This window comes from Hemicordylus capensis, chromosome 4 (genome assembly GCF_027244095.1).
Source record: "Hemicordylus capensis ecotype Gifberg chromosome 4, rHemCap1.1.pri, whole genome shotgun sequence".
Lineage (NCBI taxonomy): Eukaryota > Metazoa > Chordata > Lepidosauria > Squamata > Cordylidae > Hemicordylus > Hemicordylus capensis.
The window spans coordinates 285,070,268-285,097,093 of NC_069660.1; the positions used below are offsets into that span (position 1 = coordinate 285,070,268).

Consider the following 26,826-nt stretch of genomic DNA (forward strand, 5'->3'; position numbering starts at 1 on the left):
TGTGGGCCAGGGAAGAGGGAAGGTTGCCAGCAGCCTCTTCGCACTTTGTGCACCTTGCAAGCTTTGTAAGGAGTGTGAGAAGATGCACTGCTTGCAAAGTGTGCAAGGGTCAGATTAGTCCCAAAGAGATGCTGTGATGGCGACAGCAAGTGGTACCTTGCCGCCCTGCTGGAGCCCTAAATCTGCTACTTGAGGCAACTGCCTTGCCTTGCCTCGCCTCGCCTCATGAGAGGACGGCCCCTGATAGGCAGCATCCAGACTAGCACTCCACTAGTGGAAAGCTCCTTCCCCGTCTTCTCCAGTTTTCTTTGAATTTCCCCCTCCCCACTACAGCCCCCCTTGCCACATCTCACATTGTTGCCAAGAGTCCCTCAGTCCTTGGGAATGGCTTTTCTGGTGACTTTGGTGACTGTAGTGACGAGGAAGGGGTGGGGAAATGGCTTGCACAAGCGCTGCTCTGGATGCTAGCCCCGGAGATTAATTATCTGAATGATGTGATTGTTTCTCACATGCAATAGTGAATAAACTAGTACTGTACAACTATTCTATCCTTCTAGAAGCTTAACTTGATGACTTAATGTGTATTTTCCATTTCCATTGTTTATGAGAATGTATAATTTGCATTCAGGTTTTAACAGCCTTTAATATTATGTTAAATTTTAAATTGTTTTAAAGTTTTAATTTGTATAGTTTTTTATTGTAAACTGCCCAGAGACATATGATTTGGGCGGTCTGTAAATATGCTAAATAAAATAAAATAAAAATAAAGACTGAATTTCCAGTAAAGCATAGGGTTCTAAATTACAAACATTAAATTATATGGGTCACAGTCCTAATGTTCTGATTTTTGCTACATAATGTTGTACATGTTTCTGATGAAGAAAACTCAGTGGGGGGAAATACATTTTGTTCTGAACACATGAAGCTGCCTTATACTGAGTCAGATCATGAGACCATCTAGCTCAGTACACTGATTGGCAGGAGGCTTAACAGACAGGGCTGTTACCCCGAATCTCCTTCTAAACAGAGTGTGTGCATTCACACACCAGCCAAACTTACCCTGAAGTCCCTTCGAGATCCTTGGACCCACTGCACACCCAAATCAGGTTTTCTCTTGCGAATTCTAGCTTATCTTGGTGTATTTCTGGGTTTTTAAAATGCTGGTTTTATGCTACTTTTTCTGAAAACGCTGGAGCAAATAGGGAGAGGCACTGACGTAGAATCATTAGCACGATGAGAAGGATACCCTCTTTAGAAATGCAGATATAGTTCTTTAGAAAGCTCTCCCCCACCCCATTGGCTAGAAGGAAAACACAGAGACATGCCATTGAACTTGCATCAAAATGAAACCAGAGAGCAGAGGGGAGGGGCTGCTTTCCTCAATACCGAAAGTGTGATTTGAAGTGGCTTCGCTCAACATTTACCCCACAGCATGAAGCCTTGTGCGAATAACTCCCAGGAGCTCTCTTTTGGACAGGGCTATTTCCCTGCCCTATCTGGAGAGTTTTAACCTCGGATCATCTGCATGCAAAGTATGTCCTCTGTCACTGAGCCACAGTCCCATCCCTATCTTCCCTTTCCCTTTTAAAAAGTAAATTAATTAAAAGAAGATAATTAAAAGAAGAAACTAGATTTTGGCATGAGATGAGTGAAGCAAGGCCTCTTAGTTTCCTTTTGCAAACACTCAAAAATGGCCATCGATAGAACTTTTAATTTGACCTTTTTTTTACCTTGGAGAGAACTTTTAATTTGAAATCTTTTCCCCCCTGAAAGCTCATTAGTCTTATAATAGGACATATAACAATCCACAGCTTTGGAATTATAATAGTCTTCAACCAAGTAATAGTTAGTAATTCTTGCCCTCCAACTATTAGTATTTCAATCTGCATCATTGCTAATCAAGACAATAATATTAGGCAGCCAGAATCAAAACAAAAGTTATGAGCCATATAATGTTGATCTTTGTAATGTACTGCACAATGCTATATACTAGGAATAAATTGCTTTAAAGATCCACAAACCTGTAATTATGAACATTGGCTGACATGATGAGGGAAACAACTCAAAGTAGTCTCACTGAAATTAAAAGGACAAGCTAATCAATGTCCTACAGTATATCAGCCTATTAATTTTGCATGCATGCAAGTTGTACAAATGCAACATTTACACAAATGATGTAACATGAGAATAAGCCCATTGGAAATAATAGGTCTACTCTCATGTAACACGTGTGTAAAGTCTGCATTTGATAGATGTACATCAACACTAGGTTTATGTACTGTTGCACAGTATGTCAGCCAATTGGACTACTTTGAATAATTTTCCTCATCATGTCAGACATTCATGGTGATTGATGCCTGTTTTGTAAATCTGGATTTTTAAATGGACTGAAACAGTTTCAGTTCTGGCTTGTTTCCATGTCATCTTGGCTGTACAGGGCAATGGAAACTTGTGTTTTTCAAACTAGCACCAAAGCCAGTAAGCAACATTCTAGAAGCATGGCTCTTGGATGAATTGATGAAAGCCCTGGTTTGTACCTTCAGCTAGGGACTGAAGGTACATGGGGCATAAGAAGGGCTCAATGCAAATAGGGCCCTTTGCGTGAGCACCTGATTGTGCAAAGGCCAGGTTTATGTGATTCACCCCACCACTCCCTTTGGTGGGAGGGGTGGAATTCATGAATTGGACCTCCATGCAGTTAGGCATTCATGTGAAGGACCTTGTTTACACTGAATAGTGTAGACTGCATGATGGAGGGATGAAGCCAGTGTTGCTCTTCCACTGCACTATTTTGTGCCACACCAGTTGAATGTATGAACAGGGACTAAGAGTCACTTGAACAAGAGCACCAAAGAGACATAAGGGAATGGGCGTTTCTGCCAGGTACTCCATCCCTAGCCCTTAGTAGGAGGATGGATGGGGAAAAGTGATTCCAAATGTGAATGTCAGACCAGAGTATCAGTAAAATAAAACAGAACAGGCTGAGGAGCAAGAAGGTGGGCAAACACAGGAGACCAGGGCACTTTCCAGACTAGCTATCAGCAGCAAAATGCCTTCAGGCAAGTTGCTTTCAAAGCGTAAACAGCAGGGGGAGCAGTCTCGCGGAAACTAACAACCCAAAAAACCAGCAACATTTTTACGCTGGATATACAACGTCCTAGCTCTATATCACAGCGATTAAATTAGAAACAAGGCATTGGAAATGTGAACAGCACCCTGCTCTCAAGGTCGGGACTCCGGTGTCACAACGCAGGAAGTGTGGAAGCACTCATCCAAGATACGACGTGAATCTGGAAAGCGCTCTCTAGGGGTGTGGTATGGCATATGCTAAAGAGATTATTTGTTCCCCTTGGCAGTGCATTGCTTGGCCAGAAGAATATCAGGAGGCCCTGCAGGAAGTAGAAAGTGATTAGTTCCCCTTGGTCACTTGACTCAGTCTCTGGCTAGACAGATTTTTCAAAGAGGCCAATGCTAGTTGGCCTGAAGTGCCTTCTAATGCCTTTTTCCAACAAGCTTCTAGAGGTGCAGTAAGGAATCCGCACCTACCCCTCAGAGCTTTCACCTAGGGTCTTGTGGCAACTGGCAGTGTCTGTGGAAAGTGTGCATGGCTCTTGTTTTCTGATTGCTTGGGGCCATAAAGTCCACATTGAAAGTGAAATTAAAATCCTAGGCATCCCATGGCTTTTTTTCCTTATGAGCTTTTTCAACTACATCTGAATCAACATAGAGAATTCCAACTTAAGGCATGGCTGGAAGAAAAACAATGATGTAGATCCCGCTCCTCAGATTCAGGTCCAAACTTCCTAGTTTGGGCTTATCTCCAGTGGTGACCAAACTAAGTTTAGCCCTTCATCTTTATTTAGCTTAGGGTTTCCCCCCACTTTCTGATCTGATTCCCTTACATGTTATTTTTGTACAGTTATTATCCCATGATTATCAATATATTATTCTTCTCTAAAAATAATAATAATTAGGTACAGCGGTGAGATAATAATATGGAAAATGGATAAATACGCCAACATTTCTGCATCCCATTAAGAATGGAATGCTATTTCTGTTCTTACTGGCTCATGTTCAGCAACCTCTGATCCTGAAAATGTTAACAACCATTTTGTGATTATGTGCCTGTGAAAAAGTGAGACTGTAGCCTCCAAATGAAAAACTCCAAATATACAGTGACTTCATAGTCCACAAATAGTATTGTTGTTCCATACCCACAAATGTTTCTGGTTGCTGACAAAGGTCTGTAATAAACCAAATGGAAATAGGGGCATTTCCTGTTGCCCAACCATTTGCAAAAACGTGTAGTTAGGAACATAGGAAGTTGCCTTATGCAGATCATTGGTCTGTTCTGCTCAGTACTGTCTACACTGGCAGCAGCTCTCCAAGGTTTCAGGCAGGAGTCTTTCCCAGTCCTAACTAGAGATGCCAGGGATTGAACCTGGAACCTCCTGCATGCAAGCAAATGCTCCACCACTGAGCTACAGCCATATTGCAGCTGACAGTGCTCATATGTAATCACCATCCAAACACAAAACAAGGAGAACCTGCTTAGCAAAGGGGACAATTAATGCTTGCTACCACAAGACTGGCTTTCCACCTTCTAGTTAGAATGCTTCATCCATTTGCCTAAGAATGCAATAAGTCACCAAGTAAATAATTTAACGGCCTTTTATTTTGTATCTTCCCAGCCATAGATGATGGAGCAGTGTTGACTTCAGTAACGTCAGAATAAGCAGACTAAGGGCAGTAGCCTGTAGTGTTCAAGATGGTGTAACAAGTATTATCTACAACTTAGCTGTAGCCAAGGTTTTTCTACCAGGTCACAATGTTTAACTGCAAAGGATACTGAAAATATTGAAGGGTGAAGACTGAGTGAATTGTAGAGAAGTCCCCAACTTACAAACAGGTTGTGTTTCAAACATTCTGTTGTAAGTCAGATGATTATAACTTGAAATGCATATAGTTCCCAAGAATGTTGACTTGTTTGTAGGTGCAGGTTAGCATTTGTAAGCTGGGGACTTTCTTTATGTAATAAGTTATGGAACTTTGTTTGTATGTACGGATGTTTACCTACAAAGGATACTGAAAATATTGAACACTGTCAATACAAAGGATACTGAAAATATTGTTACACTGCCCACTTCATACAGATGAAAGAGATTTATTTTTATCTCAGTATCTGAAAGATCTCCAAAGCCACTCAGTGGAGACAATTCTTATATGCTTATTAGAAGACAGGGACCCAACAATATCCCTGGCGGTTGCTAAATTTTGTTACACATTGACCAAACTAAGAGAAGCTAGAGCACAGCAATTGGTTACTGTCAAAGATTCCTGATTTTATATATTTGATGACATTTTAGACTTTGTTTCCATTATTTTCTTTTTACTGTGTATATTCTGCATATATTAATGTTTGATCTAAGATCGTAAATAAACAACAACAACAATTGAAGGGTGAAATCTGTGTGAATTGTAGTGAAGTGTCTGTATATTGCTTCTTAGCCTTTTCCAAACAAAAGCACTTTATATGAACATTCCAATTTCATTGTGGGGGGATAGTTTGTTTTATTCAACTAGTTGCACAGATCTTGTTTTTGTTTTTCTCACCTTCCAGAACATTTTTGCAATAACAAACGGCTGGATCTTGTGTTCATAATTGACAGCTCTCGTAGCGTTCGCCCTTATGACTTTGAGAAAGTGAAAGAATTCATCTTAACCATCCTTCAGTTTTTGGACATTAGTCCAGATGTGACTAGAGTGGGGCTCATTCAATATGGCAGCACGGTAAAAAATGAATTTTCCCTGAAGACCTTCAAGAGGAAGCAGGATGTGGAGAGAGCGGTGAAAAGAATGATGCACCTGGCTACTGGTACCATGACAGGATTAGCCATTCAGTATGCGATGAACATTGCATTCGCAGAATCTGAAGGGGCTCGGCCACTCAGACACAATGTGCCCAGAGTGATCATGATCGTGACAGATGGGAGACCACAAGATCCTGTTGCTGAAATTGCAGCAAAAGCCCGGAACTCAGGAATCCTAATTTTTGCTATTGGCGTGGGAAGGGTAGATATGAACACCCTCAAGTCCATTGGGAGTGAACCTTATGAAGATCATGTTTTTTTGGTGGCAAATTTCAGCCAGATTGAAACACTGACATCTGTGTTCCAGACTAAACTTTGTGGTGAGGCATTTAAGTATACTTTTTAAAAGGTTTTGTTGAAAGTATTCAGTCTTTAAATTAGTGGCAGCTGGTGGTTCCTGATATGGTGGGGAGGGGGAGCTAGGCAGGTTAGGTGTTGGTTGGAGCCACAGGTAGTAAGAGATGGAGCCCGGAGGCAAAGCCAGTTGTGGGAAGGGGGCAAACAGTTACGGTGCAGGTGGCAAAGCCAATTGTGGGCAGATGCAGAGGTGGAGTCAGGACTAGGCAGGTGCCTTAGCAATAACTGCCAAAGTGCAGATTTGTAGCTAAGAAGTGGGATCAAAATACAAACACAAGCGCGCGCACACACACACAGACACACACACACACACACACACACACACATCCCAATTGCTCATCAGCAGAGATACAGAGAAATACAGAAAACATCAGTTGCTTGATAGTGCTTAACAAATGTAGTGTGTACATTTGTATCTAACATGGCAGGTTCAAAACACAAGCACATATGCACACAGGAAAAGAACTTCACATTCCACAAGTAAAGCACAGACCAGATACAAAAGGCTGTTTCTGTGGAGAACAAATGCATTCTGAAGTTACAAGGGCAGTCCTGCCTGCCTATTTAAAAATGCATATATAAATAATAGGGAGGGGGGGAATTCACAGTTTTTTCAATGATGCTTGCTGCAGCCATAAACCATCTCCTGTAACTTAGAGGATACCATGGGAAGCAAGGATGCATGGGTACACCCTCTCCCTACTCATGCCTGCTGAAAAGTTGGGTTCCACTCTCTGCCCGCCTTGGGTGCCCACCACTTAGTCTGGGTGTTCATCCTAGCAAGCAGCAGATTTTTTTTTAATAGAGAACACTTCTTTCCTCCTTGCCCATTGAACCATAACCACCAGTGGACATATTAATGTTACATATACTGGCCACAATCCAGAGAAAAACCGGGTTAGCTCTCTGCATACCAAGTGGATTTTTAAAATTATTATCCTTCCAACAGAATCCATTTCTTCACTATACCACACCCGTGTGGAAAGTCACTTCTGTGATTATTTAAAAAGCAGTTTGGACTCAGAAATCCATGCATATGCCCTAAAAAACCTTTCAGACTTCTTATCCCAGTTTCTAATTTAATTAGTCCAGTCTAACAGTTTGCTGTTCCTTCCAGTGCTGTATGGCATGTCATTTTTGGGAATGGGCCATAATGCTTTGCATTCAGATCAGATCAGAGAGCAAGGGAGAGAAAGCAGAGATTGCATTCCTCCCCTCCAAACAAACACAAAGAATCCAGCAAAAGTTCAGACTTACCAACAGCCAGCCAGCCAGTCTGCCCGCCTGCCTGCCTGCTCTCTAACCAAAATGGTGATTGTATTCTTCTGAGTAGCTAAAAGAAAGACTTCCCCACCCTGTGGTCACTCTTATTGGCTCCCTGAGGTGTCAATCAGCCTAGTGTCTCTCTGATTGGCTTATAGGGTGGTCCTAGGACTGCCTACTTTGCAAAAGCAAAAGTGAGCATGCTTATTGGCTCTGGCATTATTAATATTTTAAAAAGATCTGGGGCTTTTCATTTGTTCTTTGCTACCATTACCTACCTCAAAGCTCTTAAAGCAGCAGCAGACTGCAGGCAAGAGGAGCAGGGAACAACAGAGGGAGGCAGTAGGCACACAAAATAGAGGCAGAGACAACATGGCTCACAGAAATTTAACATGAGCACTAGAGATGTGCAAACAGGTTCAGTGCCGACCATGTTAGATGTTAAACCAGTTCAGTTCTACTGTTCAGGGTTGAACTGAACCACCTCCTATTCGGTCCGACCCTGCACTGAATTTATTTCTTTTTTAAAAATAATAATATATATTTTAACACTTACCCCCTCTGGAGGAATTGTCTGAGGCAGCCGGGAGTGGGTCTGCGGAGGTTCCCCCTCCCCCCTGCCAGCCTCCCATATTCCAGAAATCTGGTTCAGTTCAAGTTGAACCAACCCTTGGGGGTGGGGTTCCAGGGGGTGCCAGACCGAACTGTCCTGGTCTGGTTTGGGTCCAGTTTGGATGCAAACCGAACCAGACCAGCCAGTTCCATGCACACCCCTAGTGAGCGCCACCCACTTTGCTCATAGATAAGATCCACCCCTGTTTTAAATAGAACAAGTGCTACATATACATAAGCAGAGTTTTAAAAAGAAAGCAGGCACATGCCCTACCCCAGAGGCGCTTTGCAATCCCTCTGTAATCGATGTATTTGGATAATCAGCTTAGAGAATGGGCAGCTGAACTTGAAGTTATTAAATAACTAAATGTTATTTAAATGTTACGGAAATTTCTGTGGGTGAAAGGTAATTGACTTAAACCCTTAATTGCTTTTAGCCTCAGTCCCCTGTAGATTTCCAAAATAAAACATAAGAATGAAATGTATATTTATTATACTAGATCAAGCCTTCGTCTATATGCAGAAAATTGCTTTTTACATTGGGTAGCGTTCAGACGTATCATCTATGATCTGCAACCTGAAGAGGACTATTTTGCCCATTGAATTGGCTCTTGCTTTCCTATGGTTGTCAATGTTAAGCTATCCTGTTCCACACCAAGCCAGGGCCTCCATTGAGGCAGAGATCCAGGAGGGACCCAGACCATGGGCAGTTCACGGAAAAGGGGTCTGGGCCTTGGATAGCTCTGAGCAGGAGAGCAAGAAGAGAGCTGGGTGCAACAACATAAGATTAATTGCTCTAGTGGTTGTTTGGAGCTCCTTGCTGGTTTCAGTAGCTGCTGCTATGTTGACCCCACCCTTTCCCTGGGGATGACTTCTGTTCACTACTACTTCTACTACTGCAGCTGTCTGAAGGAGCTTTCCTGGCAGTGTGGCATTGCCTGGATTCTGGGTTGTAGAGTTTTCCCAACCTAAACAGTCTCCTTCAGTCTCCAGTTGTGAGAGGGTACCAATCATGACAAACACCAGCCTGAGATTTATGCCTAGAAAAACATAGAGCATCTTCCCTTTCAGAAAGCCATTTTAGTGACGTTAATAATTAAGTCAAGAAGCAAGTGTCACAGATTGTCCTTATTCATAAAAATAAAAACACTTAAAAGGCTATGTTAGATAATGATGACATCTACAAATTTTAATAGGAAAGCGGGGAATTGTGCTGGGTTTGTACATTCGCTTCAAAACTGCCATGAGCCATTTTTGGAAGGGCGGTATAGAAATCAAATAAATAATAATAAACAAATAAATAATAATGGAAATACTAGGGACTGTTCCAAAATAGAGTTCAAGAAACATGTGTCTTCCAAATGCAGAGTTTTGGATAGGAATTTTTAAAAAACAAAACCATACACATCATTTACTGAACCGCTTCTCATCTACTGTGTTAAGCATTAGAAAAACATGGAAGGGGAACAGAAATTATAAAGATTTAGGGCTGACTCACACAATCATGTGCATTTCTCTGTTTTAGACCCGATGGCTTATCACTTTTTGAAAGTTAGACCTGTTTCCTGTTATTGGATTATGAATACAAATTGGGACATGTTTGCACAGGAGATTCTGGGCAGGATTCAGACTAGTGCTGAGCTTGCACAGTGCAAGAACAATTCATTGCCCCTAGTATGGCATCTGAAGGGCTGCCTAGGCAGGCCTTTCCCCTCCCTTTTGCAATACCGACAGCAAAGCATAAAAGCCAAACTGCATGTTGCTTTATATGTTCCTTCCATTCTTCTTTTGTAAATGCACTTAGCACGTATGGTTCGGGTCCATCTTTGCACATGCTATGTTCATTTACAAAAGAAGAATGGAAGGAATATATAAAGCAACATGCAGTTTGACTTTTATGTAAATGATTTTTTCCCCTTGCCTGCTAAAAATAATATTTGGGGCCTTCCAGCTATGTATATGTATATCTATATTGTCAAACTCTAAGTATAGCCATCTGCCTTCCGCTGCCAAAGGAGGTTGAGGTGGCCTCCGAATTTTCAGTCAGGGGAACTTTTGAGGCTTACAGGCAAGGCTTGTTCCAATCACCAGCCCCACCCTACCCTCAAGGCTCAATCCCCATCCCAGTCCCAGGACTCCTTCCACACCAAGCCCTCCTCCTAGATTGGCTCCTCATCACGAGCCAGTCCTCCCCAATATAGTTCCTGACAGCTGGGGCAAGTCTCATAAGAACAGCCCTGCTGGATCAGGCCCAAGGCCCATCTAGTCCAGCATCCTGTTTCGCGCAGTGGCCCACCAGATGCCGCTGGAAGCCACAGACAGGAGTTGATGGGGTGCCCTCTCTCCTGCTGTTGCTCCCCTGCTACTGGTACTCAGAGGCACCCTGCCCTTGATGCACCCTGCAAGACTTGGGCGGAGGGAACTCCAACATGAAGCTCGCTGCATTTAACCCACGGCAATCAGCTCCACCTCAGGGATTCTCTTACACATATGTATATGTATATCTAGCAGTGACAGTAATCACATCATTGTACTCGCTAATACTTTTCTTTTCTTTTTCAGTTCAACACATGTGCAGTGAAACTGAGCACGGTTGTGACCATTTCTGCATCAACACTCCTGGTTCTTATGTATGTAAATGTAAACAGGGATACATTCTGAATCTGGACCAGAAGACTTGCAGTTGTGAGTTTCCCACCATGATCATGATCTCAGCTGAGAGAAAGCATATCACATGAATGCTTAGAATCTCTTTCTGGAAAATCAGAATATCTCATTCCCAATCTTAATAATTCACCTTGCAAAATACATCGGTTACATAGATATTTATTAGTGCTTTCACACCTGACAGTCTAGAAAAAGATAAATATGTTTTTAGTACACATTATAGGAGACAGAGTGCTGCTAACAATGACAGTCCGAAGGCAAGTTTCCCCCTCCATAAGATGTGGACAACTTACCTCTGTGCCTTTTCGCTGTAGCTCCATACTGCTGACTGCGAGACGCAGGGGCAGGAAAGTGCTCAGCATAATGACATCAGGACACATTACAAAGTGGGAAACCCATCATTTATGAAGCAGTTGCCCTGCACATTATGAAGCAGGAAACCCACAGTTTTCAAGGGGAAAATTGCTAGTGTTTTTGATAGTGGCCCTGGTTTTTGTATAGGTTTGCTCCCAGGAAAACAGAAATTGCTATAATAGGTGATGATTTAGTTCATTGTCATCACCCCACCCATCCCCATCTGAAAGCTAGTCTTTAAAACCCTTTTGCTGTTCTAGTCTGTTCTTTTCCCTCTGTGCCAATACCTTCTGCACTCTCCTTGCCAAAACTGCATGGTATACACTGTTAATTTTTGCCTTAGATCCTGTCATCATGACTGCTTGTTGTTTTCTAGTCTAAGATAAAAATGCATCCAAATACTGGAATCTTACACTGGGGTTCTTTCCTGTTTTCTTCACTTTGCAGAGTGATAAGAAAAATAATTCACTGCAGTAGTATATGTATGTCAACAGATGTGGTGTTATGGTACTAAACATTTATACAAATTTATTACACCTCTTGCAAAAAAAAAATACCCATAAGAGCCATATCTTCTTCATTGCTCCAGTTATGACTCAAAATATGCACTGTGAAAATGTGTGTGCTACACAATCTGCTAACTTAATACTTTTTTGTATCCAAAGTGGCCTGTGTGTCTTAATTCATGCATATGTTCTAGTCAGTTAAAGCAAAAAGTGACAAAAACATGAGCATAATTCAGTATGTTCTGCAACATCATGTATCACTATCCATGTACAACATTGACATAATTCAGTAGCAGATGCTACTGCTCATTACCAATCAAAAATTCATGACATGCTGTTTAATATTTGCTCTGGTGAGGTTCTTTTTTTTTGTTGTTTCAAATTTTTATTAACTTTTAACAATAATAGTAACCATAACAATCATAATAAACACAGTTACAAGTTGACTTCCCGCGCACCTCTTTTCGTGATACCAACTATAAATTTTACCCTTATTGTAATATTAATTAAAAAAGAAAAACACAAATTTAAACCTTCCACCACCATTAATCTGCCCAACCTGCATTTCAAATTTCAAATCCTGCTGTAAGATCCATAGTAGGAAAATGATTCTTTAAATAAACCAAAAAAGGTTTCCAATCTTCCTTGAAACGTTCTAAACTTTGGTCTCTGATCAGTGTTGTAAGTTTTGCCATTTCTGCATATTCTAAAGGTTCTGGTGAGGTTCTAATTTAGGACAACGGCACAGAAGACTGGCTGCAAGGAACATTATGTTGGGCAGTGCTACAGCCAGTGGTCATACTTGCTTGCCCGAGAACCAGTGCAGCGACCATGTGCATTTATAGACCAGTCAGGGGTGGAGCCACCATTGACCAAACAGGTTCAAAGAATCCGGGCTGCCAATAAAAAAGGCTGCTGGAGCCCACACGGGGGCGTGGCTCAGGCTCCAGAGAGTCCCAAGCAAGCTTTCTCCCGGTCGTTTCAGGCAGCAAGTGCTTCCTGCCTGACAGTGTTTATACCCCTTTTTCTCCCTTTTGCTGGAGGGAGAGAAAGGGAAATAAATGCTGTCAAGCAGCAAGTGCTGCATGAAATGACCCGGGGAGATCTGGCTCTGGCTCTCTGGAGTCCGAACCACACCCCCGTGCATGTGGCATTACTAGAGGGGCCGCCGGGCGGGGCTGGACAAAAGCTGCCGTACAGCTGGCTTTGCGCCTGAGACCAGTAGGATCCTTGTTCCTGACACAGCACAGATATCCAATCCAGAGGTGCTTTCACAGTACTGGAGGGGCAGGAAGAGAGCATAGAAGAAGCAAGGTGGTGGTGGTGGTTCATTTATAGTCCAGCCCTACAAACCTTTCTTAGGAGCAAGGAAGTTTCTTGCTCAGCTGATGCAAAAAGGCTTGTACAATTCTGCAGTGGCCTCAGTTAAATACATATCCCCAAGGTCATGGTGGAGCTATAATAGGGTGGACGGGTTGGAAGAACCCGAGCCACCCAGCTCCTGAGGGCTGCCTGACTCGCTTCACCCAGCCGGCCCTTATTTCCTAGCTGTGTTGGCTGCCAACTGTGCATGTTTTGTTTGTTCTCCCTTGAGGGTGAGACAGAAAAAAAACCCAGGCACCCAGCAACAAAGCACCAACTGGGAATGAGATCCAGAGAGCTTGTGCGGCACTTCCGGGGCTCTGGTCATGCCCCCTTGTGTGTGATGTCACATGCAGGGGGTGTTGCTGAAGGAAACAAGCCGACCACTGACAGCGCCGTTGGGGAGGGGTCGAGCACAGACCCCCACTTCCCTGGCTCTGCTACTGCCCAAGGTCTTTTTGCCTGGCATGCATGATGTTCTAGCCTCTCGCCAAATAATGTTCTAGCCTCTCGCCAAGAAAAGAGTGTTTGGTACTCGGCGGTGCCTTGGACCACAAGTCTTTGGCCTCGGCAGCCTCTCTTTCCTGGAGGGCCCCAGTGTGCCTTCCTCCATGATGCACAGCCAGCGCAGGTTCTGTGATGCCTCTGCACTGGCAGCATGGGGCTGGCCATCATCGGGAGGCTCGCCTGTTCATTGGTAAGCTCCCATGCTCTGGAGCAGCCTTCCTGCTACAGGTCCCCCCCCTCCAACTATCAGCTGTTTGACGGGTGGGCAGTGAGGGCAGCACTGGGGGAGGCATTGAGAGGCAACTTTACAATTAAATTAGAAGGTCTTTACTGGTGGTAGTGTGGGAAGTGGGCAAGAGGCAATTTTAAAATTAAATTAGTAGGTCCTTACCAACAGTCCTGGAAGTTGCCTGGAGCAGAAGTCTTCTCCCAGCAGCCTGTGCAGCGGTGCGGCTCTGGAACTCACCTGACCTATGTGCATGTGCAGAGGCCAGGTGATGCATGTAGGAGGCCAGGTGTAAGAGTTGTGCCGGCGCTGCATGGGCTGCTGGGTGAAGAGTCGCTGCTCCAGGCAGCTTCCAGGACCACCAGTAAAGACCTTCTCATTTATTTTTAAAGTTGCCTCTCACTGCTGCCCTGGCACTGCTTCTGGTAAGGAACTACCTTTTCATTTAATTTTAAAGTTGCCTTTCGCTGCTGCCCTCACCGGCACTCGTACCATTGAACCGGTTTGTTTTGAACTAGGTTCAGTTCAGTTCAGTTAGATCTCGGACTGGCCCCTTTTCCTGAAGGGCGGTCTGGTTCACAGTCGAACCTCTCAAACTGTCCCAGTTCATGGTGGACCAGTTTGCGTTTGAGCCAGTTCTTCACAACCATTCTTCTGTTTGTGCCTACCTTGCTGTTCCTGCCTGACTGTGCCAATGGGAAGCTGTGTGAAACCATGATGTGTGTGTAGAAGATGCTTATTTTGCAAGGAGAGCAAAAGAAGGGGCAGACGTTCAAGCCAGGCGTGCAAGCCAAGCGTGCGGGGCCCTAGAAAACGTGGGGCCCGTAGCAAATGCTACATTTGCTACTATGTGAATCCGACCCTGGAGACCCCCAGTAACCCACTAGGTCCAGGCTCCAAAATTACCTAGCTGCACCCCTGTTGGTACTAGAGAGGTGAATGCTGTTGATGGCACTGACACAACTACTGTGGTTTCAGAGAATTGTGCAATGTAGAGTAGCCAGTGGAATTTAGGGATGCTGTTATATATGTATTGAATGTAGAAACACTGTAGAAGTTAGATGTTGATACAATCTGTAAGGAACAAGTTTAAGCAGTCCTAGCCTAGTTTAAGCAGGAAAACCCAAGAGCAAAGGCCGCTTAGCTATTGCCTTTGCTCTTGAGTTTTCGAAATCCTATTTAGCCAAAGTTGCATTTCTCACATGGCCTTTAATCTTGCAGAAATCAATCAGACATGATTGTATTTACACATTGTCAACATAAACCAGATGTATTTATCTAAATGTTAGCATCAGTTTTCAGTTAATTCCTTTAAAGTGAATTTCCACACTAGCCTTGCAATCCTCAGATCGCTTACCCTTTAATAATCTCTTAACATCTCTCATTGCTCGTAATGGTTGTGGACTGCACCCAATGGCTGCAGATCTGCTGCCAGTTAAAGCCCTGTAAGGCCCATTAATTGGATTGGCACTGATGTGTGTGGAGGCAATGTGACTCATTCAAGTAAATGGCTTGAAGACTGCAACCTTAAATGCTTCATGACTTTTCTTTGTTTAGCTATGATTGACAAACTGTTTTTTTACATTTACAAAAGATGTTCCTGAAGTGGTTTTTTGTGCCTTTCCTCACCATGAGCAGCACAGCGTATTGTTCATTCAAACTTACATTGAAAAATCCATCACCCAATTACATCCAAATACAAGCCATGATGACAAATTTTCACACCTGTAAGAGGATTTGCCAAGAATACAAATAGCTAATATAATTTCTAGAAGAAGAAAAAGAAATGTGAGACTAAATCCAAATATGTTTTTCCACTTGGACAAGAACATGCACTATATCTTGCACAAGTGGAAGGATTTGAACTGGCCTATAAAAGAACTTGCTGTTGATAGCACTGCTGGAATTCTTGGGCAACCTGTTAAACAAGTCTGCAACATGTTTCACAAGTGTTTGCAAATTGGCACTAGCAGTGGTATTCCTTCTACTCTTGGTTCCTTGGGTTCCAGCCCGACATGTATACTTATTAGAGATCTAAACCAGCGAGGCTGCAGAGCGGAGCATTTTCATAATGCAGTTGTGCAAAGATATGGCAATTATTTCCAGTGACTGCACAGTTGCGCAACTGCATCGGTACTTGCACAAGAGTGCTCTTGTGCAACTGCATCACTGTTGTGTTTCCAACCCACACAGCAACATGGGCAGTGTGCTACTGCCTACTTAACACTGTGCTGTATGTGGGACAGAGTTTTTATATTTTCATGATTTTGTTTATGATTTTGGTTTTTTAATTATTATTTCAATTTTAGTGTTATTGGTTTCTTTTACTTGCTGTATGGATCAAAAAAGCAACAAAACAAAACCTTTACTTTTTAAAAATGTCTCAGCTGGGTTTTTTAGATGTTTTCTTTTTCAGTGATTTGCGATATCACACTCGTTTAAAAGATAATTCCAGATTTTAAACTAAAGTCATATTTCTATTGCTCAGAATCAATGCATGACCAATCCCCAGCTTATACAGGTGAAACTCGGAAAATTAGAATATCGTGCAAAAGTCCATTAATTTCAGTAATGCAAATTAAAAGGTGAAACTGATATATGAGACAGATGCATTACATGCAAAGCGAGATAAGTCAAGCCTTAATTTGTTATCATTGTGATGATCATGGCGTACAGCTCATGAAAACCCCAAATCCACAATCTCAGAAAATTAGAATATTACATGGAACCAAGAAGACAAGGATTGAAGAATAGAACAATATCGGACCTCTGAAAAGTATAAGCATGCATATGTATTCAGTACTTGGTTTGGGCCCCTTTTGCAGCAATTACTGCCTCAGTGCGGCGTGGCATGGATGCTATCAGCCTGTGGCACTGATGAGGTATTATGGAAGACCAGGATGCTTCATTAGCGGCCTTCAGGAATTCTGCATTGTTTGGTCTCATGTCTCTCATCCTTCTCTTGGCAATGCCCCATAGATTCTCTATGGGGTCAGGTCAGGCAAGTTTGCTGGCCAATCAAGCACAGTACACTGTATACTTTTCAGAGGTTCGATATTGTTCTATTCTTCAATCCTTGTCTTCTTGGTTCCATGTAATATTCTAATTTTCTGAGATTGTGGATTTGGGGTTTTCATGAGCTGTACGCCATGATCATCACAATTATAACAAATTAAGGCTTGACTTATCTCGCTTTGCATGTAATGCGTCTGTCTCATATATCAGTTTCACCTTTTAATTTGCATTACTGAAATTAATGGACTTTTGCATGATATTCTAATTTTCCGAGTTTCACCTGTAGAGAGCATTCCCTGATTTTTTTCAGATTTTTCTAATGTTCCAATGTTTGAAATGTTCTAAGGTGTTCTAAGGTTTTCAAATGTTCTAATTCAGGGAACCCTTTCTATATGGTTTGTTGTCTTGCAATAATGATCATTTTGCTACTGATAATTTCATAATTCTTCTAGAAGTTTATTCTTTGTCATATATTTGCAACAGAGATGCAGCGAGGTAATTTTGGACCCTGGACCTAATCAGTGTATGCCCCAGCCCCTTACAAAATAAGCAACCTTTCTGTATATATACATTTCACCACAAACCCACATGACTGGGCCAGAGTGCATTTGGGCGGGCGGGTGGTGGGGGAGGACTACACAATCCCCAAAGGATCCAGTCAATTCTTGATCATTCACCACAAACCCACAGATCTGGGCCAGAGTGCATTTGCCCCCTCCCCCAAAGGCTATGCAAGCCACCTTGGATCCACACAGCTTCTTGATCAATCACAAGCTAATGAGGGCACAACACATTTTCCTTGCTCCACAGTTCAAAAACAAAACCTACTTTGACATTTACTGTATTAGTAAGGGGTGGGGGAATAGAACCCAGCATGTGCCCCTTGCTTCACAGTTCTCATGCAGACCTTATCACAAATCAACTTGTGCATAGTGCATTTTAAAAAGTTTATTTATTCAGATGTAGTAGTTAGTTCCACTTTCACTAGCTGTGAAGAACTCTATGGATAGAAATAACTACTTCTGACAGTTTTACTGTAGTGGGGGGGAATCATTAAAATCACATTAAAAATGACCAATTTCCTCAAAATAAAAATACACACAATCCTGCCATCTTGGACTACATGTGTGCCCAGTTTCAGAACCCAAAGGCCAGCTATTTTGGAAATGTAAATGGATGGGCAGGGGGGCAGGGCATATTGCATTTTTATATGAAAGCAAAGAGCAGATTCCTCCACATGGGAATGGAATAATGGTCCAAGAAGGGGCTTCAGTTCCAGAAGTGTTTGTAATTTTCTGTTGTGAAACAAGCTACTTTGACTTTTTTTGAATTTTTTTAAAAATTAAAAAAAAAAGATTAAAAATCAATGGATTAACTAATCCATGTCAAAATCAATACACAGAGTACTGCTAACCTGCCCCATATCTGAACCCATTTTCAAAACTCTAGGCAATTCCATTCCAGAAATATAAAAGGGGTGTAAAGAGGGTGATGTTTACCCTTTTTTATAAAGGCAATGGGAAGATTCTTCCACATGGGGGTGAAATGATGGTCCAAGAAGGGAGCTTCCCTTCCAGAATAATTTTCTGCCATGAAACAAGCCACTTATAGGACTTTTTAAAAAAAATTAAAAAATCAATGGATTGACTGATGTGCTTCAAAATCAATATACAGTGTCCTGATAACCTGTCCTACATCTGTGCCAAATTTAAGAACTGTAGGCCAAGCCATTTCAGAAATATAAGAGGGAACTTCTTTTCCCTTGGGGAAAATCAGAAGAGTGGGCACATGGACCCGGACCCCCAGGTTTTGCCTAATGGTGCCCCTGATTTACAATCATCTGGTCTGATCATGTGTTCATGAACTGTTTTCAGTCTGCAGCCCAAAACAGAATGCAAAAACCCCCACAAATTACACAAAACAAATTCGTAACATTTTAATGACATGTTACTAATTTCAATTTTTGTAGCCCAGGATCTATGTGAGGTTGAAAAGCATGACTGTGAACAGATCTGTGTAAATACACCTGGATCCTACGTCTGCCAATGTTACGATGGCTATGAACTTCACGGAGATGGGAAGAGATGTTTCAGTACGTATTGTTATTCTAGCCGGTTTTGTTCCTGCCTATCCTCTCTCAAAGTGGCTGCTTGGATATAAAATAGCTGTGCTTATGTTAAGTAACACTTAAGACCTGAAATGACTGGTGTCTAGTAGCTATTGTACCTATTTTAACTGCTTGGTTGAAGAGAAACAGTTTGACTTGACAGATTGAATTTTAATCTGCTTTTTCTTTTTTCTTTTTGCAAGCTGGCTGGGAGGAAGTGTCAGGTGTTGTGGCTTCAAGGGTATACTGCCAGTTGCTTCTGTGAAAACTTGCTGCTTTATGCTCTCACATCGTCTATCCTAGTCAGACTGGCAAGATATATTTCTAGTAACAGCAGCTCCCACTTGGGTTCGTGTGCGCACACGTGTTTTATTATTTATAGTGACATATAATAATGCACATGTGTACACACTGCCTTGATACTGCCACCCAGAATAAAACTCATTGTGCTCACAATTCTAAAAAATTAGAGGGAACACTGATTGTGGGTGGAGCTATGAGTCATTGGCTATTTAGTTTTTTGTTTCATTTTGATTTTGTTTGCTTTGATCACATTAACACTTGGATTATGACAGCCTGTTCATACAATGCTAAGTATTTACTGCTCAGTGCTTGGTTGTAGTCTGACTGTGCATTTGCCCTTTCACTGCAATTTTCTTATTACAGCATTCGATTTGAAGGGGAAATAATAGCATCATGTGTACAAACTGAGAGTTCGTAAAGGAGTTTGGGGAAAGTGGGGGGAGATATAGACTGCTATTAATATTGATGAGGGAGGAGGTGCCGATTTATATGTTGCAGGGGGTGTGTGTGCCAGAAACCCTGGCATTGGCCCTGCCTGAAATGAAGAGAAGTTATTTTTCTCTGATTGACATATTTGCTCTTTGTAATAGTTCTCTGTATCTCTAGGAGGTTTATAACAGGATATCATAGACTTGGCAACCGCTTTCTGCTTTCTTATACAAAAAAGATACTGTTGTCATTATGACATCTATCTTGGGATTCCTTGTACCTCCTGAAACTCTTCATTTCTCCCAGTGGGTGTTTTGTTCAGACCTACCAAAGTCTGGTTCCCGAGCCTTCTGCCTGACATTTTCTGCCCATTTGTAACATAGATTTGAAGTTGGGCAGAGAATGTTGGGTGAATGTCAGGTAGAAGGCTTAGGAACTGAGGTGAGCAGGTTCAGATTACACAGCTGCTTGGAGGCGCACACCTTTCTAGAACCAGACTTCCCAGTAATTGTCCAAACGCATTGGTAATTTAGGGAGCACTTCCTTTCCTACAAGCAATGTAACATTTGAGCTTGTGAATTATGAATGAATGAAAACATAGGTTATTGCCAATATTATGGTTATTGGGCTATTTCTCATCTTTTAGGCTTCCCTTATCTGGTATTTCAGATGTATATCTTTGTATTTAATTAAGGAAGCCTCTTTGATACTAGGTATTTGTCCTTTCCAGTTTTAGAAAGCTTTCTAAAGAATACGTTAGAGCAGGGATTCTCAGCCTTGGGTCTCCAGATGTTATTGGACTTGAACTACCATAATCCCCAGCCCCAATGGCCTTTGGTTGGGCATTATGGGAATTTAGGTCCATCAACATCTGGGACCCAAGGTTGAGAACCCCTGCATTAAAGCATACCAATCTCATCCTATGTTATCTCTGAATAAGAGTCTGTGCCCATAAACACAGCCACACTCCAGCAGCTTCTCTAGTTTGTAAGCCAAACAGCTTCCCACAGCTGTATGTTCTCTCCAGCTATTTTCGTTTTGACAGTCTGAAACCCACAAATTTACTGTTACAGTAACAGCTGTTTTAGGTTACCACTTTGCATGCAGAATGGGAATTCTGTATTCTAATGAATACTTTATAGGCAATCCCCAAATACTGAATACATAAACAACTATTTTTATAGAATTGCATACATTCAATTTTAGATATACCTATGGTGGGCATTTTTTGTTTGTTTAAATATTGTCAGTTCTTTGAATACCATCTGACCTATGCCCTGCTGAGATCTCTAAAATCAACCAAGAACATCTGCTTTAGTATACTATTTATGTACTAGGTTTCTGCCAGGGGATGTAGGCAGGTGTTCTCAGTAGCTCTTCCATAATTGCAGAACTCCTTTCTTTCAGAGAGTTATCATATCCAATTATCTTGTATAACGATACAAGTCTTTACTTTGGGGGCTGATTTTGGGGGGCCAAAACTTAAACTGAAAAGAGTTAAGATGTAGTTTTGGCTTATCTTGGTTTTAGTCTGATTGTAATATAGTTTTTTAATAGGCCACTCACCTGTGGCAAATAAAAACAGTGATCAGAAGAAGAAGAAGAAGTCTTTATTATGGTCAACCACCAGCAAAACACAATAAACATAACAAGCAATTAAGGAAGCAAAATAAAACAATAAGATAGTGAAACAGTCTTCTCGTGTGCAAGTTTTGCAAAGAGGATTTGAGTGCTTACAGCCAATGTCGTTAATGAGGGGGAACAGGTAGATGTCACACTGTCTGAGCAACTACCATGCAAATCTGCTGCTGTATTTCTGATCTCTTAGATTTTTTAAAATTTAGAAATTGTGTTATCTGATTAATCCAGCCTGTACGTTTCAATATTTATTGTAATGACTGAATAGTGAACAGTAAACTACTACTGTTCAGTAAGCTAAGACCATTTAACCAACTCTTGGCAAATTTTACAAGCTATAAAACAAGATTTTGCTACATTTAAAGAAATTAAATCATTCTGTTCAGACAGTAAATATTGAAGGTAAAATGAATCTGTGGCCTAGAAATTTGACTAAAAGGTGGGTAATAAAATGAGAACAAATATCCTTATAAAAGAGGCAGTATAGAAGGACATGAGTCGTTGATTCAATGGCTCCTGCACCACAAGGGCAGAGCCAGGCTACATATGGAATTTTCTTGAATTTTCCTTCTAATACAGCTGTAGGAAGCACATTATAATGCACTAGGGTCAAAGTTCTTCTATATTTAGACACTGTTATTTGATTTAAATATCTTGGAGGCCTTGAAATCGAGGGTTGGTTATTCACAAATACATCTCTTCGAAGGCAAGATTGGTCTAATTGCCCTTCCATTTTCATCACCCATTGTTTAAGCGCTATCTTGGCATGCTCAAAACCCATCATCATAAGGGCTTCCTGAGAGAATAATACAGTTTCTGATGGAGAGATTTTTAGCATTTTGAATTAATGCTGTCAACTAACATCAGGAATTCCAACTTGGAAAAAGAGCAGCCTTAGCCAGTAAGTGAAGATAGTTGGCCATAACTCTGTCTCCACCTTGGTCACAACAGCTTCCCGGCGGAGAACTACATTGGAACACATCTAGCTACTTGGAAAACATTTCTTAGAAATTTAGATTGCACAGCCTCCAGTGTGGCAAAATTTCTGTACGGTCCATACAGGAACTGTGTGTGCACTTCAGCTTAAAAAAAACTTTATTGCTGCCGGGATAAATAAGACACCTCTGTAATAATAGAAGGATTGAATGGCTGATGCCGATTTCTGGGAATTTTTGCAAAACGTAATCCAAATGAGCACTCCAGCTACTGGAGGCTTGTAAGACAACAATTAGATATTTAAAAATTTAAACTTTTGATTTTGAGACCATTCAGATACCGTGAGACCTTTGGGGCACTTAGCAAAGGTAAGGATCTTAATTAATCTCTAAAGCTTCCTCATTACAATACAGAGCTAGAGAACGTAATGCTTATTTTAAGCCATCCGAAGTCCGAGACAGTACAATCACGTCATCTTCATAAAGAAGTATTGCAAGGTGTTTATTTGCCAGCTTTGGGGGATGGTGGGCAAGATGATTCAGACGGGATACCAAAAGATTAATATAGGAATTAAATAGTGATGGCACTAATATACAACCTTGCCTCTCCATGTTGGAATTTCTTTGGTAAGGTGACCTTGTGTGCTGCAACAGGCTTTTAAACAGGAATTTTGGTGCAATTTGTATATTAAAAGTAATAGACATCTATCTGTGATGGAATTCTTAAATTTGCACCACCGTGTTACTCTGGAAGTTGAGTCAAATGTGAACTTATAATCAATGAATGCAGCACACAATAGAGTACCAGGTTTGTCCATGTACTTTTCAACCAGATGCTGCAGAATAAGGGCTTGGTCTAATGGAGAATGGCCAGCTCTAAAGCCAGCCTGCTCCTCCACCAAGATATGTTTGGATTCAAGACAATCTAGGAGTTTTTCATTTAAATGTTTATCGTACAGCTTTTGAATTATACTCAGAAGACTAATGGGATGGTAGTTGGCAGGAGTATCCCTTTTACCTTTTTTGTAAATGGGAATTATTATGGCTGTAGCCCAGTCCCTTGGAACCAGTACAGTGCCGTCTATAAAGGTAAAAAGAGAGTCCAAGACTGGAGTCCACCACTCCAGATTTCTATGTATGACTTCTACTGTAATAAAAGTCATTTACCCGTGGCTTTGCCGGGTTTGAGTCACTTAACCAAGGCCACAATTTCTGCACATGGCTGGTACCCACTGGGGAAGCAAACCAGCATCAAGTTCCAAATCAATGCTGCTCAGCCCTTCCTGAGTGTATAATGATCGAAAATAATCCTCCCGTACTCCCACCAGAATAAGAAATGATTAACTGAGATAACTCTTGGACGAGAGTGGAGCTATAAGTCTCCCAAACAAAGCTGAATTCTTTAATTGGAAACAATCAATATCAAGAGGCTCTAACATCCTCCTTTCTTAAAATTTTGCAGCAACTACTTATACTGCTTTTTCCACACTAACAAATCCTGTGTATCATAGTAGGATGGATCTTCTTTATACAGTTTAAAGTACCTTACCAACTCTCTCTTAGCCTCATGGCAGTCAGAATCAAACCATGGGCAAGAAGCAGTGACCTTGCCTTTAGGACTGTGAGTTCCTGATGTAGTTAACACTGGTTGAAGCAACTGAATAAATTTAGTATAATTTCTCAGGACGGAGTTATCTGATCCACCATCAACAATTATTGAATGAATCTAACTGGCTTTGAAGATAAAATTTTAAATTTTAACAACTAGAGCTTCCTGTTGGGGTGACCACTTTGTCCGAACTAGGCATAACTTGTCAGTCAAGATAGAAGTAGGACTAAAATCTAAAAAAGAGTTTATCAAAGTCTCTGAGACAATGAGTGCCCAGAAAATGATAACTACCAGGACGGCTGACAATAGAAAACTTCTGCAGAAAGGGGATTAGTCTCTGTGACACTGCAGTATAATCAGTCAATGAAGACTTGGAAACTAGTAGTGATGTTCACCACAATTACCTCTTCACAGTTGTTGCACTTTCCTCATCACTGGGGTGGGGTGGGGTGGGGGCTTTAAGAGAAATGGAGACCTGTTTAATCCCAGCACAATCCACCCATGGAGTGCTGAGAAGTGTCATCCCAATTTATCGTTTTTATGGTTCTCAGTTTTTAGCTTTCTATTAATAACTTTTAATTTGAAACTTTTATTTTAAAAATGTAATTTTAAATGTGATTTTAGCCTGGTCTTTTACCTTGTTTAACTTTATTAATCTTGTATTTTATATTGTATCTATTTTAAGAATCTAGTGAGCCGGGTTGTCATATCCAAGCTCTCCAAATCTGGGCATCCTAATTTGCATGTTATGCAAAGTAGCCTGCAAATTTGCATATTATACAAATTATCAGGTGCGCTGTCAAGATGACTTGTATTTTCTATGTAGACAGTATTGCCCTCCAATAGTTGGGGAGGATCTCTTTTTAAATTATTATTTATTATTTATTAAAGTCTTTCAATAGGTATTTTATATATGTTGCTTGGTTTGAAACTGTTATTCTAGCTACATTCCAGAGTTCAGGTACAAACCACTTGCTTCAAGACTAGTTGTACCACCTTTATGCTAGTCTACAATTGTTTAAAACCATGAGAACCCAGTCCACCTGCACTTCTTAACAGCTGATCAGTAGGGATTTGGAAAATGTTTCAACTCAAAACGAGCCATTTCGAGTGCTTTGAGCTCAAAACAAAACACCTTTTAAATAAAGGGCCTGTTTTGAGCTCAGAACAAAACACTAAATCTTTTTCATGCACCTTCTTACTGATCAACAGTCCTTTACCTCTGACCCAGATGACAGTCATGCAATTTATCCAAAACGTCTTATTTCTGAAAATGTCATCAGGGATATTCCTGCTGAGGTGCGGCGAGGTGCTAAGTATGAATATTTACAATATTGATTCAGAATATTTCTGCTTTGTGGAATATGTCTGCTTTGGTTAATTTTTGCAAAGCTATAATTTGTTATGTGGAATCAGTTTCTGCTGTGCAGAAATATTATTTTAATGAAACAAAGATCATTTCAAATGAGAGTTCTGATTGCTGCATGGAATTGTTAAATTTTTATGGTATGCCTCAGGGAGTTGTAGCAGACTAATAAAAAGGCTGGATCTATTCAGGGGAAAATATGGTTCTCTCTCATTTTTGCACAATGTTTCTCTTCTCTAGCTTTAATTATATGTCCAAATGGAACATCTTGTGCCAAATATTACTAATTTGCAAGGCCTAGAATAGTCACTGTGCCTGAACATCTTCATTTTACCCCAGCAATGGAAAGTAAGTTCAATGACAGAAAAAAAGCAAATCATAGCAATGCTGAAATCCCTGTAGTGCTTGATATCTGCTTCTGTAGGGAATTGAAATTAACAAAACAGCTGGGGTTGTTTTTTATCATTTAATACTGTCAAAATATCCCCCCCCCCACCCACTTGTGCTTCCTCTTCATTGTCGTTAGTTGAACTTGGGACTTCTTCACCCTTTTTGAGATACCCTGACAAATTTACAATTGGATTATTTTCTACTGTATAAAACCAGAAAATAGTTTTGTAATGTTTGTTTATATCAAATATTTGTGCCCCACTTCTCCCATGCACTACTGCTCGGGGTGGCTCACAAAATTAAAAAAACAGATAAAATATAAAGATAATATAAAATTAATATAAATTAACTAAAAATAAGACCCAGTTAAATCTAAATTTAAAAGCTACAGATTAACAAGTTGAAGTTAAAAAGTTAAAACCCACGAGATATGAGCAACATATCTGGATACAAATTTTTTTTAGAAACCTCTCTAAAAAGATGGACCTTTAATATAATGCCCCGTATTGAAATATATACATTGCCCCATATTGCAACCCAACTATTCCTTTCAAAATATCAATGTGATATATGTTTTCCCATTGACTGGGGACTTTGGTACAATAAATGACCATTTAATAGTCTCTTAAAATAAACTGTGACTAGAAGAGATTGCTGTTAATATCATTTTGTCTCATGAGACAACTGAAGATTTGTATTTGGCTTTTTAAGGGAAAGCTGATTATTACTTTAATTTTCAATAAATGTTCCATATGACACTCTTCAGCCTGGAAACAGGAAGGTGTTTTCCAGGAAAATGGTTACACATCCTACATGATGGAATGTCTAAACTGTCTGGATTTAAACCAACTGTTCTTAAGTGTAAGCAGGAACTCCCATAATGTAAAAGAATATTAGCATATGCTTGCCTGATGACATGCTTTTGATCAATATTCCCAAAGTTGCCTAGACTGTGGAAGAATTATGGTTCTAGGATTATGGGAAAATTTATTAATCCAAACAAACTGACATTTTTAAAATTAGAAGTAATATGATTTTGGACTGCAGAAGATATATAACAGGATCTAGCAGCTAGCGCATAATGGCTTAGCTGGCAGTGATGAGAAGGCTTCATTCTCTAGGGCTTAAGTGAAACAGAACACACAGTTTTCATGGGCAGAAGGAAAAAGGTTGGTCTTTTTACCAACTGCACTGTGATTTTATTGTGTTTATTTTTTGTTTAAATAATTCTGTTAAAACCTGGCATTAACCACTGTGTAGACAAACAGAGTTCAGTATCATTTATCCAAAAGTCGTGGAGGAATCCAAAC

The 26,826-nt window shown here is 40.9% G+C and overlaps 1 protein-coding gene across 2 annotated transcripts in view; it reads left to right on the forward strand.

Annotated features, from left to right (window-relative positions):
• MATN2 (matrilin 2) overlaps positions 1-26,826 on the forward strand; it is an 83,547-nt gene that overhangs the window by 12,862 nt on the left and 43,859 nt on the right. For both annotated transcript variants that reach the window (XM_053247719.1, XM_053247718.1), the window contains exons 3-5: positions 5,621-6,190; positions 10,665-10,787; positions 18,709-18,831. In XM_053247719.1, the coding sequence (XP_053103694.1) occupies positions 5,621-6,190; positions 10,665-10,787; positions 18,709-18,831 (816 nt within the window). The remainder of the gene's footprint in view (positions 1-5,620; positions 6,191-10,664; positions 10,788-18,708; positions 18,832-26,826) is intronic.